The sequence below is a fragment of the Chlamydomonas reinhardtii genome, chromosome 7, assembly GCF_000002595.2.
Source record: "Chlamydomonas reinhardtii strain CC-503 cw92 mt+ chromosome 7, whole genome shotgun sequence".
Taxonomy (NCBI): Eukaryota; Viridiplantae; Chlorophyta; class Chlorophyceae; order Chlamydomonadales; family Chlamydomonadaceae; genus Chlamydomonas; species Chlamydomonas reinhardtii.
The window spans coordinates 1,092,249-1,109,394 of NC_057010.1; the positions used below are offsets into that span (position 1 = coordinate 1,092,249).

The following is a 17,146-nucleotide window of genomic DNA, read 5'->3' on the forward strand; positions in this document are numbered from 1 at the left end:
ACTGGGCGGCAAACTTGACTGTCCAGGCAAAGGCATGGAAGGTTAAGCGGCAAAGCCTTGGACCACATGGGCCCCGACCCGCCTGAAGCGTCTGATGCATCCTAATGCCTGGCTTCACAAGTCGTGGGGCCAGGCCGGCCAGCGGCCTAGCACGAAGCTGAACAAATGCAGGAGAGAAACACGTTCCACGACAAAATACGACCACGGCGCCGCTGACAACAACCACGGAGGCCGGAGGGACAGCTTTGAGCATCGCCACCATTCCCTACACACCCGACCGTGCTCGCTATAACAGTCGAAAGCAGTTCTGTCCAATGATGCATCCTGGCTCCGGTCATACCTCTAGCATCGTTTATCATTGTCAAGAGTCACACCCAAATCAAGTGCTGGTCACCATACCCGCAGCTGGAGGGCCAGCCAGCGCACACTCCATTCCAGGCAACCCGTCTGTCCTGACGTCACACGCCCCTCCTTATTCAAACTCCCAGCCACAATGTCATCAGTTCATCAGCCTAACCGGCTAAGCACGCGCGCCACCATGGTGCGCACCTGTGCGGGCGTCCGGAACTCGCTCTCCGAGATCGCGTTCGCTACCACCACACACGTTGCCGCCGTCGGCGCGGACAGCCACACTCGCCCGTTCAACCCCACTGCCAGCTCAAACTGCAGGCCCGACCCCAGCGCCTCTAGCACCGGCGCCGTGGGGCTGCCTAGAAGCTGCCGTGCCAGGGCTGATGAGCAGCTAAGCACCATGCCTTCCTTCAGGTGGCCGAAGCCGGAGGCGCGACCTGCCGAGTCCATGCAAGAGAGCACGGGGTCGGTGTCGCGGTGCGCGGTGACGACGCGCGCATAGACCAGGTCGCCGGGGTGTAGGTTGGGTCGGTTGCGGCGCGTGGCGCCCTCAAAGGACAGCTGTGGCAGTACCGCGTTGAAGGGCCCGCCGATGTCCACTGTGAAGTTCTGTGGAGGGGCAACACATGTCGGGCGGCGTGGGATGCTTGCGCGCCTGACATGGAAGCTAGGGCGCACCATGACAAGGACTTGTGGTACTGGGTAGCCAGAAGACATGCGGTGTGGCAGCAGAAGCAGGTTGGTGGCCCAAAGCGACCCTGGGACCCACCTCCGAGTGCTTGTCCGAGATGACGCCCACCACTACGTCGCCCTCCGCTGGTATGTACCTGCGCCGTACGGGCACGACGCACAACCGCCGAAACTGGTCTCTAGCATGGGACTCACCAATTGCAACATACCCTGTCCAGGCAGCACCCTCTGTCCTTCCGCGGCTGCGTAGCTGCTGTGCACGTGCCCCCCAGCTCAATGGCCCCCGCACGCCCACGCGTGCCGGCCCGTCAACGCCCTGCGCTTTCCGCCCTCCCCACCTCTTTTGCCGCCCTTCAAGGAAGAGCTGCCCCGTGCGTGTCGACTTTAATACCCCGCCTTTAAGCGAAGTCACCGCCCCGTCGTGCGTCGTTAATCCTGCGGACAGGCGCAGCGTGCCCTGCTCGGGTACACCCAGCACCTTGTCTCCGGGCCCCACCACCTGTGCGAGGGCATTGATATAAGTGAGTCCTCCGCTCCAATTTAGCATGCCAAAAGCTGTGCAGCTTGCCTTGCCGAGGGCGGCTGCGGCCATTGCCCTTTCTTGACTGTGTTTCTATTAAGTTTATGTGCTGATAGCAGAGCTTATATGCATTCTACAAGACAAATTGTAGCGTTTATGCAACTGGAACTGCGAATTGGGGCGAAATGAAAGCCATTGTCTGCATCGTCTGAATGGCGCCAGTCCTGCCTTGCCTCACCTGCTTGCAAGCGAAGTAGAGAAATTCCTCTTAAGCTGAAAGAAAGCTGAAAAGCAACTACAGGCGTGCCCCAACCCGACCCTAGAACACAATTCCGTCTCGAAACAAACTGAGCCCCAGCGCGAGCCATTCACACCAAGGCTGAAATGTTATCTCAAAGGACACTTAGCCAGCAGCTATCCGCTACGCAGGCAGGCGGCCGGCGGTCAGGCTGTGTGTCGGGACTGCGTGCTCCCGGCGTGTCTAGAAGGAGTGCAGTGGCGGTGCGGGCCAGCGGAGTGCGCGCCCGCTGGTGCATCGGTAAGTGCACAGTTGCCGGAACGTTGACATTGTGCTGTGAACCCTTCATGCTGCTAATAGCTGATAGCCAGAGCAGCTCCGCTGCTGATAGCCCTGGCGGCCACGGACCAACACCCCGGCACGTTACTTGGCGGCCGTCTTCCGTTCTTACGCACTCCGTGAGCCGACGGCGCCGCTGCGGCCCTATGACCTGCCATGCCTACCCGCTCGTAGACGTGGAGTATGGGCACAAGCAGACGGTCACGACACTGCTGCAGGAGTGGGTGTCGGACGTGGGTGCGCGCGCGGGCCTGACGCACACCAACACCCGCCTGAGCAGCGGCTCGGTGGGGGTCGCGGAGTCTCGCCTTGAGGTGAGCTCCCGCCACCGTCGCTGCATGATCCACCAACCTTCTGTATCATACAAAGCAGGAGTGCCCACTCGAACTTTGCTGCGGTTGACCCGGTATTATATTGGGGGGGCCGGGGGGGGCATTAACCTTTTCGACTTGAATTGCACGGTACCGTTTCGTCTCTTGCCGCAGTTGGAGGTCACGTTTCCCTCGCTTTCCGAGTGGGAGCACTTCCTCGCAAACATCCCCGCAAAGGAGCATAAGGCCTGGAGCCAGCGCGTGCAGGGCATGATTGTGGGCGGCTCGCCGCGCTGGGAGCTGTACCGCGCAGTGCCCGCCTTCGCCGACGGGCAGGAGCAAGCCGCAGCTGCCGCACCGGTGGCGCGGCCCGCGCCCACGGCGCCGGTGCTGGCGCTGCCGGCTTCCGTCTTGACCATGCAAGCGGCGCTGCAGCAGAGCCGGGTGAGCTGCTTGAATTTACCCCTGCTTGTACAGTTGTTGTGGCGGGGCTGTGTTGCAGCTGCAGGCTTCTGCAACCATGCCTGCGGTGGGCGCCAGATGGCGTGTGTGAATGATAGTCCATGCCGCGGGCACCTCGCACCGTCGTGGTACTGAGTCCCATTCCCAATGACTGTGGCTGCAGCCGACGGCCTCGTCCGCGTCTCCCAGCTGGAGCACCAGTGACGATGGGGCAGGCAGCAACGACGGCGTGTCCGGTGACCCCGGCAAACTGAGCATTATTGATAACGCAGCGGACGCGGAGGTCGTGCTGGACTGGTGCGTGGGGGCTCGGGGCTGCTGCCTGCATGCTGGCTGCTTATGGGAACGGGCTGTGGCAACGGCTGCTAGAGGCACCATGCGCACATGCAATCAGCGGGGGGGAGGGGTGGCGTGCAGTACACGCGTCTGCAAGGGCGTGACATGTGGAGTTGCCACTGGTTGCGGGAGACGCAAGAAGTCCCCGAGCAGTTGACTCTTGCACCGTGCGAACTTGGTCATGACACTCCTGATGACGTGATGCGCGTTGGCCTTGCAGGAAGGGAGACCCGCTCAAGATTAACCCCGGAGACAAGCTACCCTTCAAGTTCTTGTAGGCGACCTTAGTCGCGTGGCAAAGGGTTCGTGCGGTACCTTGGTAATCCAGGTCGGGCTGCAGCCGTGGACTTGTTATGGGACTGCGCAACAGCAGCAGGTTTCTACGGGACCCGATGGCACATGAGGGAGCGAGCGTACGTATGCAGGATGTGACTGTATCGGATGGGACTCGTGAAACGTTAGGAAAGCGCCGCGGAGTACGGTGGGGGACGTTGGTAGGGGTGACGTCGGCCAGTGGCAGGCCCTTTGCGCTTCAAGAGCCAAAAACATGGCAATAAGCATACGCAAAATGTAAACAAAAATGGGATTTCGCTCAGGATTTCGCTTGCAAGTCCTGCTTGCCCTTGCGCTCGCCAGCTGGCTGTCGCCGTGCTCGTCACAACTGCCTTACACAACTGAATCAATAGACGATTACAAAGCCAGCAAAGAGGAATGGAGGCTTTTTCTGAGGTGAGGCCCTACCATATACCAGGAGTTGCAGTGACAGTTAAGGAGAATCTAGCTATTTTAACTAAGTGACACACACAGAAGTTGAAGTTGAGTGCAAAGGGCCAGCTGAGCGCCAGCAGCGTGGACCGCGTGAGGAGGCAAGTTCCCCAGACCCGCCGCTGGCCCTCGCTTGACAACAGGCACAACCTCGTGGAGGACCTCAAGCCCTGGAGAGCGCGGGCACCGCTCAAGACGGCCAACGTGCTGGCCATGCACAACTATTACATGCAGGAGATGAACCCGGCTACGCTCAAGGTCCGCATGTGTTGCCTATGGGCTGATGATACACAGTCAAGTGTGTTGGGGCCTGATTTCTCTGCAATCTTCTCACCATTGCACGCTACTTCTTGATGCAGCTGGTGCTCATCTATAACAACACGCTGTACTGGCCACCAAGCGATTTGAAGGGGCCGCCGCAGCGTGAGCCGCCCAACCCCGCCAGCCCCTACGTGAGTCAGGACTGGGGCGTGTGGGAGAAGCTAGCGGAGAAGGCCAGGGGGATGGTTGGATGAATCTTAGGCTTTAGCAGAGGGATGTTTAGGTCTTGTTGTCATTAATGCCCATGCCAGTTGCCGGGTCCTAAGTCCTAACCCATTTTGGCAACCACCGGGAGCTGGGCTTTGGACGGCCTGGGATTCGATACGCTTGGCACAGCCGGGGGAAGCCACTTGTAACCGCTGTCCCAGGCTGCCATGTCTTCAAACATGATGGCGCGGTTTCCTGCGCTCTTCAAGTTGACATTCACAAGCTGCACGCCTTATCTTCAATGCCACGCGCTGACGAGTTGCTTGGGGGGTCCCGTGCTGTCTGTGTCCCGTGCAATGTCATGCCCGCAGAAAGTGTTTTTCCAGACCTATCTGGCGGATGCCATAGCAGCGGGGCTCAAACTGCCAGATGTGCTCTTCAACTATAACAGGTGACACCGGGCGGGTGATGGCGCGCTGGCTCACCAATCCTGACCAACGTGTGCTTGCCTTTCTGGCTGGTGAATTTGTTGTCTTGCGCGTGACACCGTGTGTGCCGCCCTCCGCTCTGCCCATGATGCCGGCCAATGCCTGGGATACGGTCGTTTCCATACGTGCTGTTGCAGCGATGATAACATGTAAGGATGGGGCTGTGCGGGATCTGTAAGGTGTGGGTCTGCTTAGGACGTGGGGTGTGAGTATGGGCTTGTTGCTGTCGCGCGTGCATAGCCATCGCAGTACGAGTGGGGCTGCTGCAACTGGAGTCGCAACGCCTCACAGCCGACAAATAGACACGCGGGGCAACAGGTACACGGTAAGGTACAAATACAACCCGTCCCTTGTGCGCTGTGCCGCAGTATGCGCTTGGGCGACCCCCGCCGGCCCCTGACAGTGCCGCCCCTGAGCTTTGTCAAGACGCGGGGGCAGCCCGGTGGCGAGGACTTGGATATCCTGGTTCCCCAGGTAGATATATAAAGGTTTAGGCCGGCTGTGTTGCCGCGCCAAAGGATAGCAGTGAAGGGACACCCACGGAGACAATTCTACAGCAGCACTGCATCCCATGTAAAACTGTAGCATCCCAAGGCTGCTGCCCTCCGCATTCCCACAGTTGCTGTACTTGCCGCGTGCACTGTACAACTCTCCGTGGGAGACCAAGAAGGACATTGGTAAGACGGCTGGGCCATACAAGCGTGTTTGCGCCTATGGCCAGGCGACCCACCTGTCCTATGCCTCTCATTCGCACACACACGCACTTACACTGCTTCCTGCGACTGCGTGCGCAGCCTTCTTCCGCGGCAAGTACACGTGCAGTCACATGTGGGAGCAGCTGTACGGGCTGCGGGACGCCTGCCCGCGCAACGCACTGGCATACATGTCGGAGCGCGACCGGCGGGCCGGCAACGCCACGGCCCTGGACGTTGGGCTGACGCAGACGCTGCCCGAGACAAGGCCCGAGTCATCCATACCGTACCGCCTGGGGGAGGTGGGTGCTGATCATAGAAGCCGATGGTGCATGCATGCATGCGTGATCAGGAAGCACCAGGGCGTGGTCAAGTGCGTGGACAACATGTGTCGCTTCGGCATCTCCGGGGGTTGTAAGGCGGGCCTATCGTAGACGGCGGCACGGTGCGCGTGATTGAACGCACTGGCATGGTCTGTGCTAACCTGGCAGCACCAGGTCCCACATCGCTGCTGCGGGTTGCTGCTGCCGTGCCGCATGGCTTGCTACTGGCGCAGCATCCCCAGCTGGACCTACCGATTGTGCCCAAGGTGTCCATTGGTCGGCACGCACCGCACAAGTGGCTGTTGAATCTGGAGGTGCGCGGGTGCATGTAGGCGATGCTGAGCCGCTTGACCACCCATCGCAGCAAGCCCCGGACAATGGCCGGGGTTTAGATGTGGCGCACTCACACAGTGCCACTGGAAGCATGTGTGAAGCTACGGGTTGAGCAGCGTGCGCCTGATTGCATTGTGTGTTGCTATATGGATTTACAGGGCATGGTGTGCGCCTATCGGTTGAGTCAGGTGTGTGACACGGCACGGAGACCAGGACATAGGCAAGGGATTGGCGCGGGGGGTCGGCGTTCACTGTGCAGTCCGCTTATCGACGGTCTGGAGTTGGGGCCGGGTTCTGTTTATACGTTCGGCATCTGTGTCGAGCTCGCTGCTCCGCTACCCTTGACGTGCGTGTACGTAGCTCATGGCGGTCAACTCGCTGATACTGCACCAGCGCACGCCGTATTTTGAGTATTTTTACCGGTAAGATGGGGGACCTCCCCGCGAGCATACAGGATGTCTGGAAGACTGGAACCAACACCGCACGCACGCCAGCCCCACATGGAGCAGTATGCGCTGGCTTCCGCCGCTTTGCCTGCCTCCACTCCAGGTCAATCCGTCCCGGGCAGCACTTCTTGGAGTTCTGGAACACAACGGTTCGTGCTGATGGCGGCCGCGGCGGCTCAAGGTTGCTGGGCATTGAGGAGGATGTCTACGGCGCGGTGGAGGCGGCGCGGGCCCTGGAGCAGACGAGCCCAGGACGCATACATGGCATGGTTCGTAACTCGCAGCAATTTGCCGCAAAGTGAGTGCCGTACCACGGTGCCGTGCCGTAATTATGATATAGCAGCCGCATGTTGACTACGGCATTGGCCACCTAGAGACCCCAGAGGTTTCACCTCACATGCCTGCCGCTCTGTGACAGACGGAGCAGGTTGGCTGCACGCGCCTGGTTGGCAAGCTGCATGACCCGTTGTGCCGGCCATGCCATCCATCCTGTCGTACTGCTCACCCCCAACGGCGATTCCTATTGCACGAATCTATCACAACCACCCCCATGGACGTCTTGCCTGCAGGCTGCTGACGCTGCGAATGAGGATGCGTTACTACCGCGCAGCCTTGCTCGGATACAAGGTGCGGTGCATGGGGATGGGGGATTCACAGGCGTGCCCAGCTCCACGCCTGAAGGCCAGCAAGCCCTTGAAGCGGTGCATGATTGCAGTGGTTTCGTGCCGGCTGCGTGTGCGGCGATAAGCCCGCAAGGGGTGGATGTGTCTCAGCAGCAGCATGCCGCCGGGTCGGTTATGGCGGCAAGCACGCGCACATGCAGTACCTGCCGGCGCCATGCTCTGAAAGTGCCGTTCCGCGTACGCGGTACCGTGCATGCCACTGTACACCGACTTCATCTGCTCAACATTTGCGTTCCTGCCTTTGATTTGGTTTTCTGCTGTGTGTTGTGGTGCTGCATGCTGTATGATTGGTCCCTCTTGTATTTGTTCTATGCACAGGCGCTGTTCCCAGACATGGATGAGTACATCACACGCTACATCGCAGCAGCGCGCAAGCACGGCTTTTTGGGCTGAGCTCCCCAGGAGCAACGCGAATCCGAGGCGAAGCCCCCCAAGGATTACCCCTGTCTGTGTGTGCGAGCGTCTGAGCAAGGAAAGAGGAATGAGGGGCAACGGAGGGGCATGGTTGGCCGGGGCTGCGCCAGACAAGAATTGCAGAAACCCATCATTATGCTTTTCGCTTGTTGCGCAGGGGTTGTACGGGGATGCGCTCGTGTGTGTGGGACTGTGGGTAGATGTGGGCGGGGCTTTATAGTTTGCCGATGGTAAGAAGTGGTGTCGCTGCTTGGTCATGCTTTTGGTCCTAGTCAACCTGCGTGGAGGGCTAGGCGCAGACACCTAATGCTTGAGCTCCTCTACGGATTGAACTCATCGTGGCGCCAAGGTGCGGACCCCTGCGTGGCGGCGTGGCGGGACAATGGAAGGGCCTCCCTGTGCGCAGAACGCGAAGGAGGTAGGTAGGCATGCACACGTGAATCAACATCGTGCGATGTCGCATTAAACGGGACCAGGAGCGGATGCCGTATTGTTGGTTACAGCGGTGGACCTACCAGCCTGAGGGGTTTGTGGAGCTGCGACTGGATTGGAGCTGTGGCTGCCTCGATGGCCCTTGCCGTGGCCAGGCGCCCTAGATGCAACTCTCTCGATGGCGGTATTGCCTCCGACAGACCGTTCACTGTAGACCCGCAGGATGGACTCCAGTTTGCAACAGTACACATTTCTTGGTCCGGTAATGGAGCCGGAGCCCGGAGGATGAGCAGCAGGCACCCTGAGGCACCCCTGCTCCACCCCAGGCAGCAGGCGGCGGCAGCGGCGCGCAGGAGCGGCACCACCCTATTGGTTCAGCCGGCAGTGGGCAGCTTAGCAGTCTTGCAACAGGTGTGTCCCACGAATACACGCCTCCAAGCGGCGATGTTGTCTTGGGGAGGGAGGGTGTACCTGCTCAGGCAAGGGGCCCCTCCTGGCTCAAAGACTCTGCAGAACGGGGGCTGCGCGGTGGCACTTGCGACGGGAACTTCCCAGCATGAACCCGACCTTGCTCGCGCTCAGGCGCATCACTGGAACTCTCTTAGTCGTACGACTTCTGAAGAATAGAGGTGAAGACGCGAGGCGAAGACGCGAGGCGAAGACGTGAGGTGCGCCTGTTCTCACACGGTTTTCGTCGTGAGTTTCCAATTTGGAGCACCTATGATACATACCTGCAATCGTAGTGCCTTCTGCTAAGTATCCTGTTAAAGACTTAATTTCAACGCATTTATGATAACGCATTGGCTATGGACGCTCGCAGTCTGAAGGCGTCGCTCTGAAGTGTTGATTAACCCTGCACAATGAAGCAGGCTCTTTTAATACCTGCTTTATGGGTGGCCCTGTTGTTGGGGTTTGCCGAAAGCCAGTCAAGTACCGACGTCACGGTGGAAACAGCGGCGAAATTCGCAGCCGCGTGCGCTGACAACTCCGTTGGAACCATCATTGTCCGGCGCTTTGCCTTGGTGCTGAACGACACCGACTTTCAGGGCCTTGACGTGCCCATAAAACTGTCGCGCAATTTGACCATCCGAGGGGACGTTGCAGCGCTAGGTTACTGGCCTTTCCTGTATCTTGGAGGCTTAAACAGGGTGGGTAACTCCGACCGGGCCACTGCAATCGCGTAGGAACGTGCCCCCACGTTCCACCCTACTCACCCGCGGCCGCACCTCCTCGCAGATGACTCTGGGTGAAGGCGTGACGATGAGGTTCCAGGACATCGTGGTGGACACACCGCAGGTGTGCGAAGGAAGTTTTCAGCATACACCGTACCTGCTCGTACGGTATGCCGTGTCGACACCACGATGGCTCAGGGGAAGTTGGTTCCCAGTAGCCGATTGCTGCACAGTGAACTTTAATCCAGCAGTCAAATCCCGTGCAACGCGAGGCATCCCGGCCGCAGAACGTGTATGGGGGGGTTGGTTCAAGTTCGGGGGTTCTGAAGTTACTGAGTTTACCGAGGCGGGATGGGACTGGGTGGGCATGATCGCTGGTGCGGCGAGGCTGTTTAGAGCCGGAGCTCCGATGACTTGGCGCGAGTCTTGAGCTGATACTGGCGGCTGTCCTTGTGGCTGCATGCAGGCCGATGGGGCTCTTCGCGCACCCAATTTCCAAATACTCACGCTCAGCGGGCCTGGCGCAAACGCGCAAGTGCTGCTCGGCCCCGGGGCAGCCCTCATGATATGTGAGCAATGATGCATCGTGTCATGCCAGCCCCACGTGCCAGCCCTATCTCTGCATCTCCTTTGTTGCCGGATGTGTGCTGGTGTTCTTCCGCCTAGATAACAGCTGTGTCGCCCTCGCTGCCGCTCCTTTCTGCACGCAGCGGGGTGCTTCGGACCGACGCTGCAGTTGCAGAACGTGCAAGCGCTGCCGCGTGCTGAGGGCTACCCGGGGCCGCAGATCGTCGAGGCCGGCCTGCCGCAGCCAGGCTGCCTAAACGACACCTACGCTCCGTACATGAAGCGCTGCTGGCCTCAGGTCAGCAACTTCATCGACGTCACGATGGTGGGGCGGAGGCCGGACGCAGCCTCCAATCCGCAGGTGCGTGTGTGAGCGGGTGGTAGACCGGTAGCGCTGTGCAGTCGCGTACCGGCACCGGTGTAACTTGCTGGCATCCGTACCTCGCCGCCGTCGAAGGGCATGAGTATCGTTGTCTTGGCTTAGCTTGGCCATTGCTGTCTGCGACGTTGACATCAGCATGCGCGCACGTGCATGTGTGTAATGATTGTGTGCGTATTTGTGTGTGTGTGTGTGTGTGTGCGTGTGGTGCCTTCTCGTTTGCAGCCAACGAACTACGTATGGATCCTGCACAACGCCACGGCGGTATGCCGGGCGCTGGTTCCCCCCGAGTGCATTGCCAAGCTGGGCCCCGCAGCGTGCATGCTCATGACCGTCCGCAACAGTTCGGTGCTCGCGACGGTGCTGGAGCCACCCGCGAACGTGACTGATGGGACCATCATTAGGATGGCCTCTGAGGGCGGCACCGGCGACGGCGGCAGCAACCACACACTCGCCATCGTGCTGGGCTGCGTGCTGGGAGGTAGGCGGCGTCGGGATCATGCACTCGCGTACACGGTATCCACCCCAGCTGCATTTCCGCATAGACGCCGCTTGTAGTGCAGTAACCCCTGAGGCCACTTCGATGGGCGGGGAACTACGTGCCCTCCCCAACAGCTACACAAGGTACGGCACGTCACTCCTCAAAACATTCCCCGTCCTGGTCTGTGCAGCTGTGGGACCCCTGGTCATCGTCGCAGTCATCGTCGCCGTGGTGTCGTGGCGACGGCGGACAGCAGCGGGGCAACCCATGGTGTCTAAACGAGCCGCTGACGACGGCAGCGCCGACGGGTGCGTGCGTGCGTGCGTATGCTACCCGCCGCGGATGGTCACAGCGCGGGCGATGGGCAGTGAGGGTCCACAGCCCGCAGTGCCGCCAGCAGCTCTGTTCCGCCACAGAAGCACGAGTTGCATATGCATTGCTTGAACCGCTGTTGCCGACTTCAATGTAAATTGTTATTGACAGAACCCCTATCTTCACGTAGGGAGGCGGCGAACGCTTGTGGAAACGACAAGGCTGACGGTCAGCAGCTACCGCAGCCGCAGCCGAGCAACGGCGCCGACGCCGTCACAGACGACAGCAATGCGGGAACACACGCTGACCCCGCGCAGCTGTCGCCGACCGCATCAGCTGCCTATCCCGCGCTTGACTTGATCACGAGGCACACGCCGCGCCAGCCCGGCATTGAGCTGGACGTCAGGGTGGCTGGGCCCGCGGCGGCGGATGCACTGCTCCTCGCCCAGCGTCAGTCCTGTAACAGCTGTGGGTCCCCCCCAGCTACAGGCACCCCGCTAGCGGGTGCCCACGCAGCACCCGGCGACGGCAGCGGTAGGCTGCTAAAGCAGCCACGGGGCAGCCACACCGCAGCTGGCATTGGCGCTGCCGGCAGCGGCGCGGGGCCACACGGTGCCACAGGCAGCGCTCGGGCGCTGAGCGCCACGGCGGAGGCGACGTCGACGCTGCTGACGTCACAAGGGAGCCTCCAGCAGCCAACTGACGACAGCGTTCGCAGCACCTTGTCCTCCTACTTGCCGGCGAGCGGGGCCATGGGCATGGGCACCAGCGCAGCCCTCGAGGCGCCGGCACCTGTGACGGGAGCATCCGCAGACGAGCCGCCGGTGCTGACGCTGCTGCCGGTGGTGCGGGGCGTGGGCGCCTGCGGCCGGGTCGTTGAGGGAATCTACATGGGGCAGCGCGTGGCTGTGAAGTTGCTGGACAGAGGCCTGCTTTACAACTACCCAAGCTCCTGCAACGCTCCGTCGACAGCAGCCCTGCTGTCAACGGGGCCGCATCCGGTCAGCGGCGCGCATACAGCCGCAGATGCGTGCGGCGCTATTGCTGCTGCCGACGATGCTGCTTTGTCATGTGAAGCCGGCATCGTTGCTGCCGCCGGCGTCGCAGCGAGTGCGCCGCTGGCGGACGGCGCCAACGTTGTTGGCCCAGCTGCGGATCGGGCTGCAAAGGCGAGCACGGATGGTCACGGCGTTGACGCGGCGGACGTGTCCCTTCGACTGGGCGCGTCTCTTGAGGCGGAGGAGTACGACGGGACAGCAGCCACTGCTGCGCCGCCTGCCGACTCCGTTTCGCTGCAGCTGCCGCAGCCGCCTCACTCTGTGGCTGCCAGAGCAGGACAGGCGCCGGCCGGCGCGGCAGTGAGCCCTGCCGAGCTCATGTTGGGCACGCAGCAGTCGCTAGCCATGCAGCAGTCAAGCACGGCGAAGCCCATCAGTCGTAAGGACCGCATCTCGCAAGCCACGTCCGCCTTCCCGGGGCTTACAATCCGCCACGCCTCCACGGCGGACATGCCGGCGGGTGCGCCAGCCGCTGTGGCAGCGCTGGCGGATGAGGCGTCCTTGCCGTCAGCCAACGGCACTGGGAGTTCCGCAGCCCTGGCGCGCCCGGTTGCGCTTGCTGCCCTTGCCAAGCAGCAGCAGCGCCACGATGGCGACAGTATGACACCGCATGCCATGAAGCGGGGTGGCATCACCTTCCTCGGCGCACAGCAAGGCGACTCCCTGTGGGGCTGCAGCACACCAGACGGCAACAGCTCGACCCCGGCGGGCTTCGGCACCCACGCAGTCTACCGGAACCACCTGGCTTCGCCGGGCATGGATGGTTCAAGCCTCGGGCTCTCGGAGCTTCTGGGAGGCGCCGCTGTCGGCGGCGGCCACACGCCAATGGACGGCGCCGGCCACGGCGCCGCGGCGCCCGCGCGCGCCAGCGATGTGCTCCAGGCCATGGCCCAGGAGCTGGAGGTGCTGGCCAAATTGGCGCACCCCAACATTGTGAAGCTGCTCGCCGCCAACCTCTCGTAAGTGATGCTCCCGGCGATTGGGCTCCTGTTGTGCACCCTGGCATGTTCCTGTTGAGTGTTGCAGTTGCACTGCTTGTGTCAGTCTGCGGCTCATGACGTTGCCTACCTCCACCTTGACGACCTGTGTCCGACTCGTGCACGGTGTGTGCTTGCCCGCCGCAGCCCGCCCACGCCCTGCCTGGTGTTGGAGCTGATGGACACGAGCCTGGACAAGCTGCTGTACGGTGGTGTGCCTGGCGCCGACCCTGGTGGCGGCCGGATGCCGTTGGGGAAGGTGCTGCACGTCGCGCTGCAGATCGCCCACGCCTTCTCCTACATGCACCCCACCATCCTGCACAGAGACCTCAAGGTAGCGCACACGCTGCGCGAATGGGGACGGGCGCATCTTTTTGCGCTGTCGAGGCCCACCTGACTGGGCTGGGACACGACACTCGGGCATCGAAATCCTTGGCACCAGTCCCCAGTCCCGTGACGGGATGCTAACACAGCTGCTCACTCTCTCCACTCTCCCACCCTCAGCCCGCGAATGTGCTGGTGTCTCAGCCCTTCAGCGCCACACCTGTGGTGAAGCTGGCGGACTTCGGGCTGGCGCGGCTGCAGGAGACGGTGCTGGTTACGGCACGCGTGGGCGTGGGCACGGTAGGTGTGGCAACATGATGAAGCTGCATTGCACATGGGCTTGACTGGCATTGAGTCAGCACCGCAGCTCCTGCCCGCAAGGTGACCTTGCTCTCTGTGCTTGGGCAGCGTTCTCAGCAATATCACTCGCACCTGACCAAATGCACACGTGTCCTTCTACCTGCCTGCCTGCACGCCCCTCCTCCGCACGGCGGTTTCTGTGACCTTGCCGCGGCATCCAGGCGGCTTACATGGTGAGAGCGCAGGGCTGCCACCGCTACTGCTGTCCCCCTGTCCAGCGTCTGCTCACCAAGCGAAGCGGCATCCTCGCCATGACTAGACGGTCTTCCCCCGCCCATATCTTGCCCTGCCCCCTGAGTCCCTCGCTGCCTGTCCCGCTGCAGGCTCCCGAGTGCCTCAACGCACTCAACTGCGTCGTGACCCACCACGCCGACATGTTCTCCTTCGGTGTGCTGCTGTACGAGATGCTTGTGGGCGAGCGGCCCTGGGAGGGCTGTAGCATGGTCCAGGTGGGCAGGCCCGCACATTGCATGCACATGGACATGCCGCTTCTCCTGAGCAGCCGTTGCGTGATGTGCAAATGCGTAGAGTGAAGTCTCTCTTGTGTTGACCGCCATCCGCGTTAACCCTCTCTTGCGTTGACCGCCACCCGCGTTAACAGGTGGCGTACCGTGTGACCGACGGACAGCGGCCGCCTTTGGAAGAGCTTTCCCTTGAGCGCTGCCCCCGCGCTCTTCGATCACTCATCACCGCCTGCTGGTAAGATTTTACACACCATGATTGGACAATGCTGATGATCGATGGACTCTTGCTGTGGTGTTACGCGCGTGCCGCATGGTGTCGCACCTTTACAGTGGTTCAGGCATGTGTGCTGTTCCGTAGCGTTCATTGAGGCCTACCTTTGTCGACTTACGGATTGACTGTCCACTCGGACGACCTGTTTGCGTGCAGGGACCCTGTGCCCGAACGCCGTCCGGCCGCCTGCGAGGTTGCTAAGGAGCTAGTGCTGATTAAGCGCAAGGTACGCTCGGGAGCTCCTGCTGAAGGGTGTGTGCGGTAAACAGTCTGTGTACGTGTGTGGTGGGCTTCGGCAGGTCCATGGGAATGCGATGTTACGTTGTGGCGCTGGGCCTCGACGAGCCGCGCTAAACACAGCAATTCTTCTTTGCACCTCGCTTTTGTTGCTTAGTTTGTGCTTGGGCGCACTGTGCATGCTGGCACGGGTTCGACAGGTGGTGGAGGGAGGCGGAGCTGTAAATGAGCAACAGGGACGTCAACTGGATGTGCACGTGTTTGGAGGCCGAGGGCAGCACACCTGGGAGCCACGGCCTTCGGCCTAATAGACGGTATGCGACACGACGTCCATGAATGCACGAATATTATATGGTGCACGCTGTACGAATGCCTTGGCTGGAGCAGGGGTCGACGTTCGGTTCCACCTTCCAATGGATGTACAATGCGGCGGTCGTCGTGGCTGTTTGGAATACTTCAACAGAGCTCGACATCAGAATTTGTCGAGCTCTAAAGCATGCTATGCATCTAAGAATGTGGGTTGCTGCGTTGCTGCAGCTCTAGTGCATCTGTGTAGACATGTACATCCAAATTCATTCGAAGTTGGCTGAAGAGCCATAACCGGGTCGCCGCGTCAGGGCGCGAATCATTTGCCTTGGAGTTTCGCGGCAATGCGCATGTACCATGCTCGGATGGGGACCATGACACCTATTCTCCAAGTTACTCCATAAAGAGCACGGGCTGACACATCGGCCTGGCTGTTCGGAGCACGTCGTTATCGCCGTTGTTGGCGTTATGCATGTGCGCCATTGTGGTATGCCGTAGTGGTGGTCCTTTGTCTCAAATTAAGTACGACAATAAGGCCCGTGCACCTGTATCAGGAATGTTGCGAAGGTGGTCGCAAGGGCATGGGGTTAGTTTGATCGACTAACGCGAATGGGAGCGGCTGTGTCGGGCAGCCGGGTGTCTATCTTTTATGGTGGGTATGTGCGGGTGGGTGGGGATTTCGGGGGAAGACTCCACTCCATTTTTTCCATGTCCCCGCATCGTAGGGGGCCAAATGAGATTTTGCTGACATGGACGTAGTCCGGGAAATGTTGAAGGACTTATGTGCTGGGGGTAACCGAAGCACAATTTGTCTAGGTGGGGACCAGTTGCCCGCGTGAGGCTCCACTGCATTTGATGCATCGAGCTGTTTCGGGGCAGGTTTGGTCTGAGGGTACTGGAGCTGTCGCGAATGCTGCAACGCTGAAGACCTGTACTGAGGCGTTGGCTGCAGATGGTCGTCGACTCAGCGGCGCACGTTTACGACAGGCTGTGGGCAATTTGTGTTGCCAGATGCGAGGGATTATGGGACACAGTAGCGAGCAAGGCCCATGCATGGTGGTGGCTGTGAAGGTTACGGGGCAGGCAGTGGTGGTGGCGGCGGCGGTATGGTGATGACTGTGGCGGCAGTTGGCATCGGGCCTGAGCTAATCCTGAGTAGTTGCTTCGTCCAGCTACGGCAGGCAGACTCCAGACGTTCCGCCCTTTACATTGTTTCATTGGCATGAGATGCCCGCGCACCGGCTTGTATGGCACCTTCTGGTGGGACCGGAGCAGCTGACGGTTGGATGGCCTGATGCCCTGTGGTCTCTCTGACAGGCTTGGTGTAAGCAGTGGGAGGTAGCGAAGTTGGGACAAGTGGGAGTCGATGCATGGAATGGCCAGGAATGATTCTCGACTTGACCACAGCCGTGTCTGTGCGTATACTCGTTCTGGTCTTGGTTGCAACTTGCACTGCGTAAGGGCACGGTCGTGAGAGACAAACTGCCTACTGTGCTTGTGCTTGACAGTGGGAAGCATCTGACACATGGCGGGCCGTGCCTGTACGAAGCGACCCCGGCTATGTCCGGGAGATGAGGTAGCTTGGAAACCTTCGGCCTCAGACTTTGCACCAACGTGGCGTGGGCTCATCCCACTTTTACCCTTGAGAGGGAGAGCGACATGTCTTAATCTTTCCGAAGCGAGATGGATGGATTCAGTACAAGTACACAGATTGGAGTTTATCGTTTTGCGCGGGCGTACGGAAGGTATCATATGTGGATGCGTTTGTACTTGCGTACTCCAAGAAGCCGAAAGAACTCGAGCCTAGCGCCCAATGTAAGAGCAGTGGTCAGTCCGGGAGAGGGGCGGGCGGGCTGCGGGTCTGGATCGTTGGTCGGGTGACAGAGAAATAACTGTGAAATGCTCAGCGGGGCGCAGGGAGTGCGGAATCGACAGCTTCTATGACAG

The 17,146-nt window shown here is 60.5% G+C and overlaps 4 protein-coding genes across 6 annotated transcripts; 3 read left to right on the top strand and 1 right to left on the bottom strand.

The window, feature by feature from the left end:
* Positions 1-17: 17 nt before the first annotated feature.
* Positions 18-1,698, bottom strand: CHLRE_07g319900v5 (uncharacterized protein). Its single transcript, XM_001700974.2, has 4 exons — positions 1,610-1,698; positions 1,380-1,540; positions 1,121-1,178; positions 18-960 (listed from the first exon to the last, which is right to left on the bottom strand). Exons 1-4 carry the CDS (start codon positions 1,631-1,633, stop codon positions 508-510), a joined length of 696 nt encoding a protein of 231 aa, XP_001701026.1. The 5' UTR covers positions 1,634-1,698; the 3' UTR covers positions 18-507.
* A 119-nt stretch (positions 1,699-1,817) lies between these two features.
* Positions 1,818-3,833, top strand: CHLRE_07g319950v5 (uncharacterized protein). Its single transcript, XM_001700787.2, has 5 exons — positions 1,818-2,099; positions 2,313-2,452; positions 2,624-2,893; positions 3,075-3,208; positions 3,468-3,833. Exons 1-5 carry the CDS (start codon positions 1,946-1,948, stop codon positions 3,523-3,525), a joined length of 756 nt encoding a protein of 251 aa, XP_001700839.2. The 5' UTR covers positions 1,818-1,945; the 3' UTR covers positions 3,526-3,833.
* A 94-nt stretch (positions 3,834-3,927) lies between these two features.
* CHLRE_07g320000v5 (uncharacterized protein) lies at positions 3,928-8,519 on the top strand. Of its 3 annotated transcripts, none has more exons than XM_043063959.1 (14): positions 3,928-3,976; positions 4,156-4,270; positions 4,372-4,464; positions 4,852-4,941; positions 5,106-5,117; positions 5,337-5,442; positions 5,588-5,645; positions 5,763-5,962; positions 6,217-6,297; positions 6,475-6,504; positions 6,677-6,738; positions 6,866-7,060; positions 7,332-7,389; positions 7,764-8,519. In XM_043063959.1, exons 4-14 carry the CDS (start codon positions 4,910-4,912, stop codon positions 7,836-7,838), a joined length of 909 nt encoding a protein of 302 aa, XP_042922527.1. In that variant the 5' UTR covers positions 3,928-3,976; positions 4,156-4,270; positions 4,372-4,464; positions 4,852-4,909; the 3' UTR covers positions 7,839-8,519. The 3 variants fall into 3 exon arrangements, with proteins under 3 accessions (XP_042922527.1, XP_042922528.1, XP_042922529.1); XM_043063961.1 differs by having other exon boundaries at positions 4,852-4,931; XM_043063960.1 differs by lacking the exon at positions 5,106-5,117.
* A 378-nt stretch (positions 8,520-8,897) lies between these two features.
* On the top strand, positions 8,898-17,030 carry CHLRE_07g320050v5 (uncharacterized protein). The gene is made up of 14 exons (XM_043063962.1): positions 8,898-9,439; positions 9,528-9,587; positions 9,930-10,032; positions 10,174-10,391; positions 10,635-10,890; positions 11,081-11,198; positions 11,393-13,219; positions 13,385-13,571; positions 13,742-13,861; positions 14,083-14,094; positions 14,245-14,370; positions 14,523-14,620; positions 14,813-14,882; positions 15,094-17,030. Exons 1-14 carry the CDS (start codon positions 9,152-9,154, stop codon positions 15,199-15,201), a joined length of 3,591 nt encoding a protein of 1,196 aa, XP_042922530.1. The 5' UTR covers positions 8,898-9,151; the 3' UTR covers positions 15,202-17,030.
* Positions 17,031-17,146: the final 116 nt, after the last annotated feature.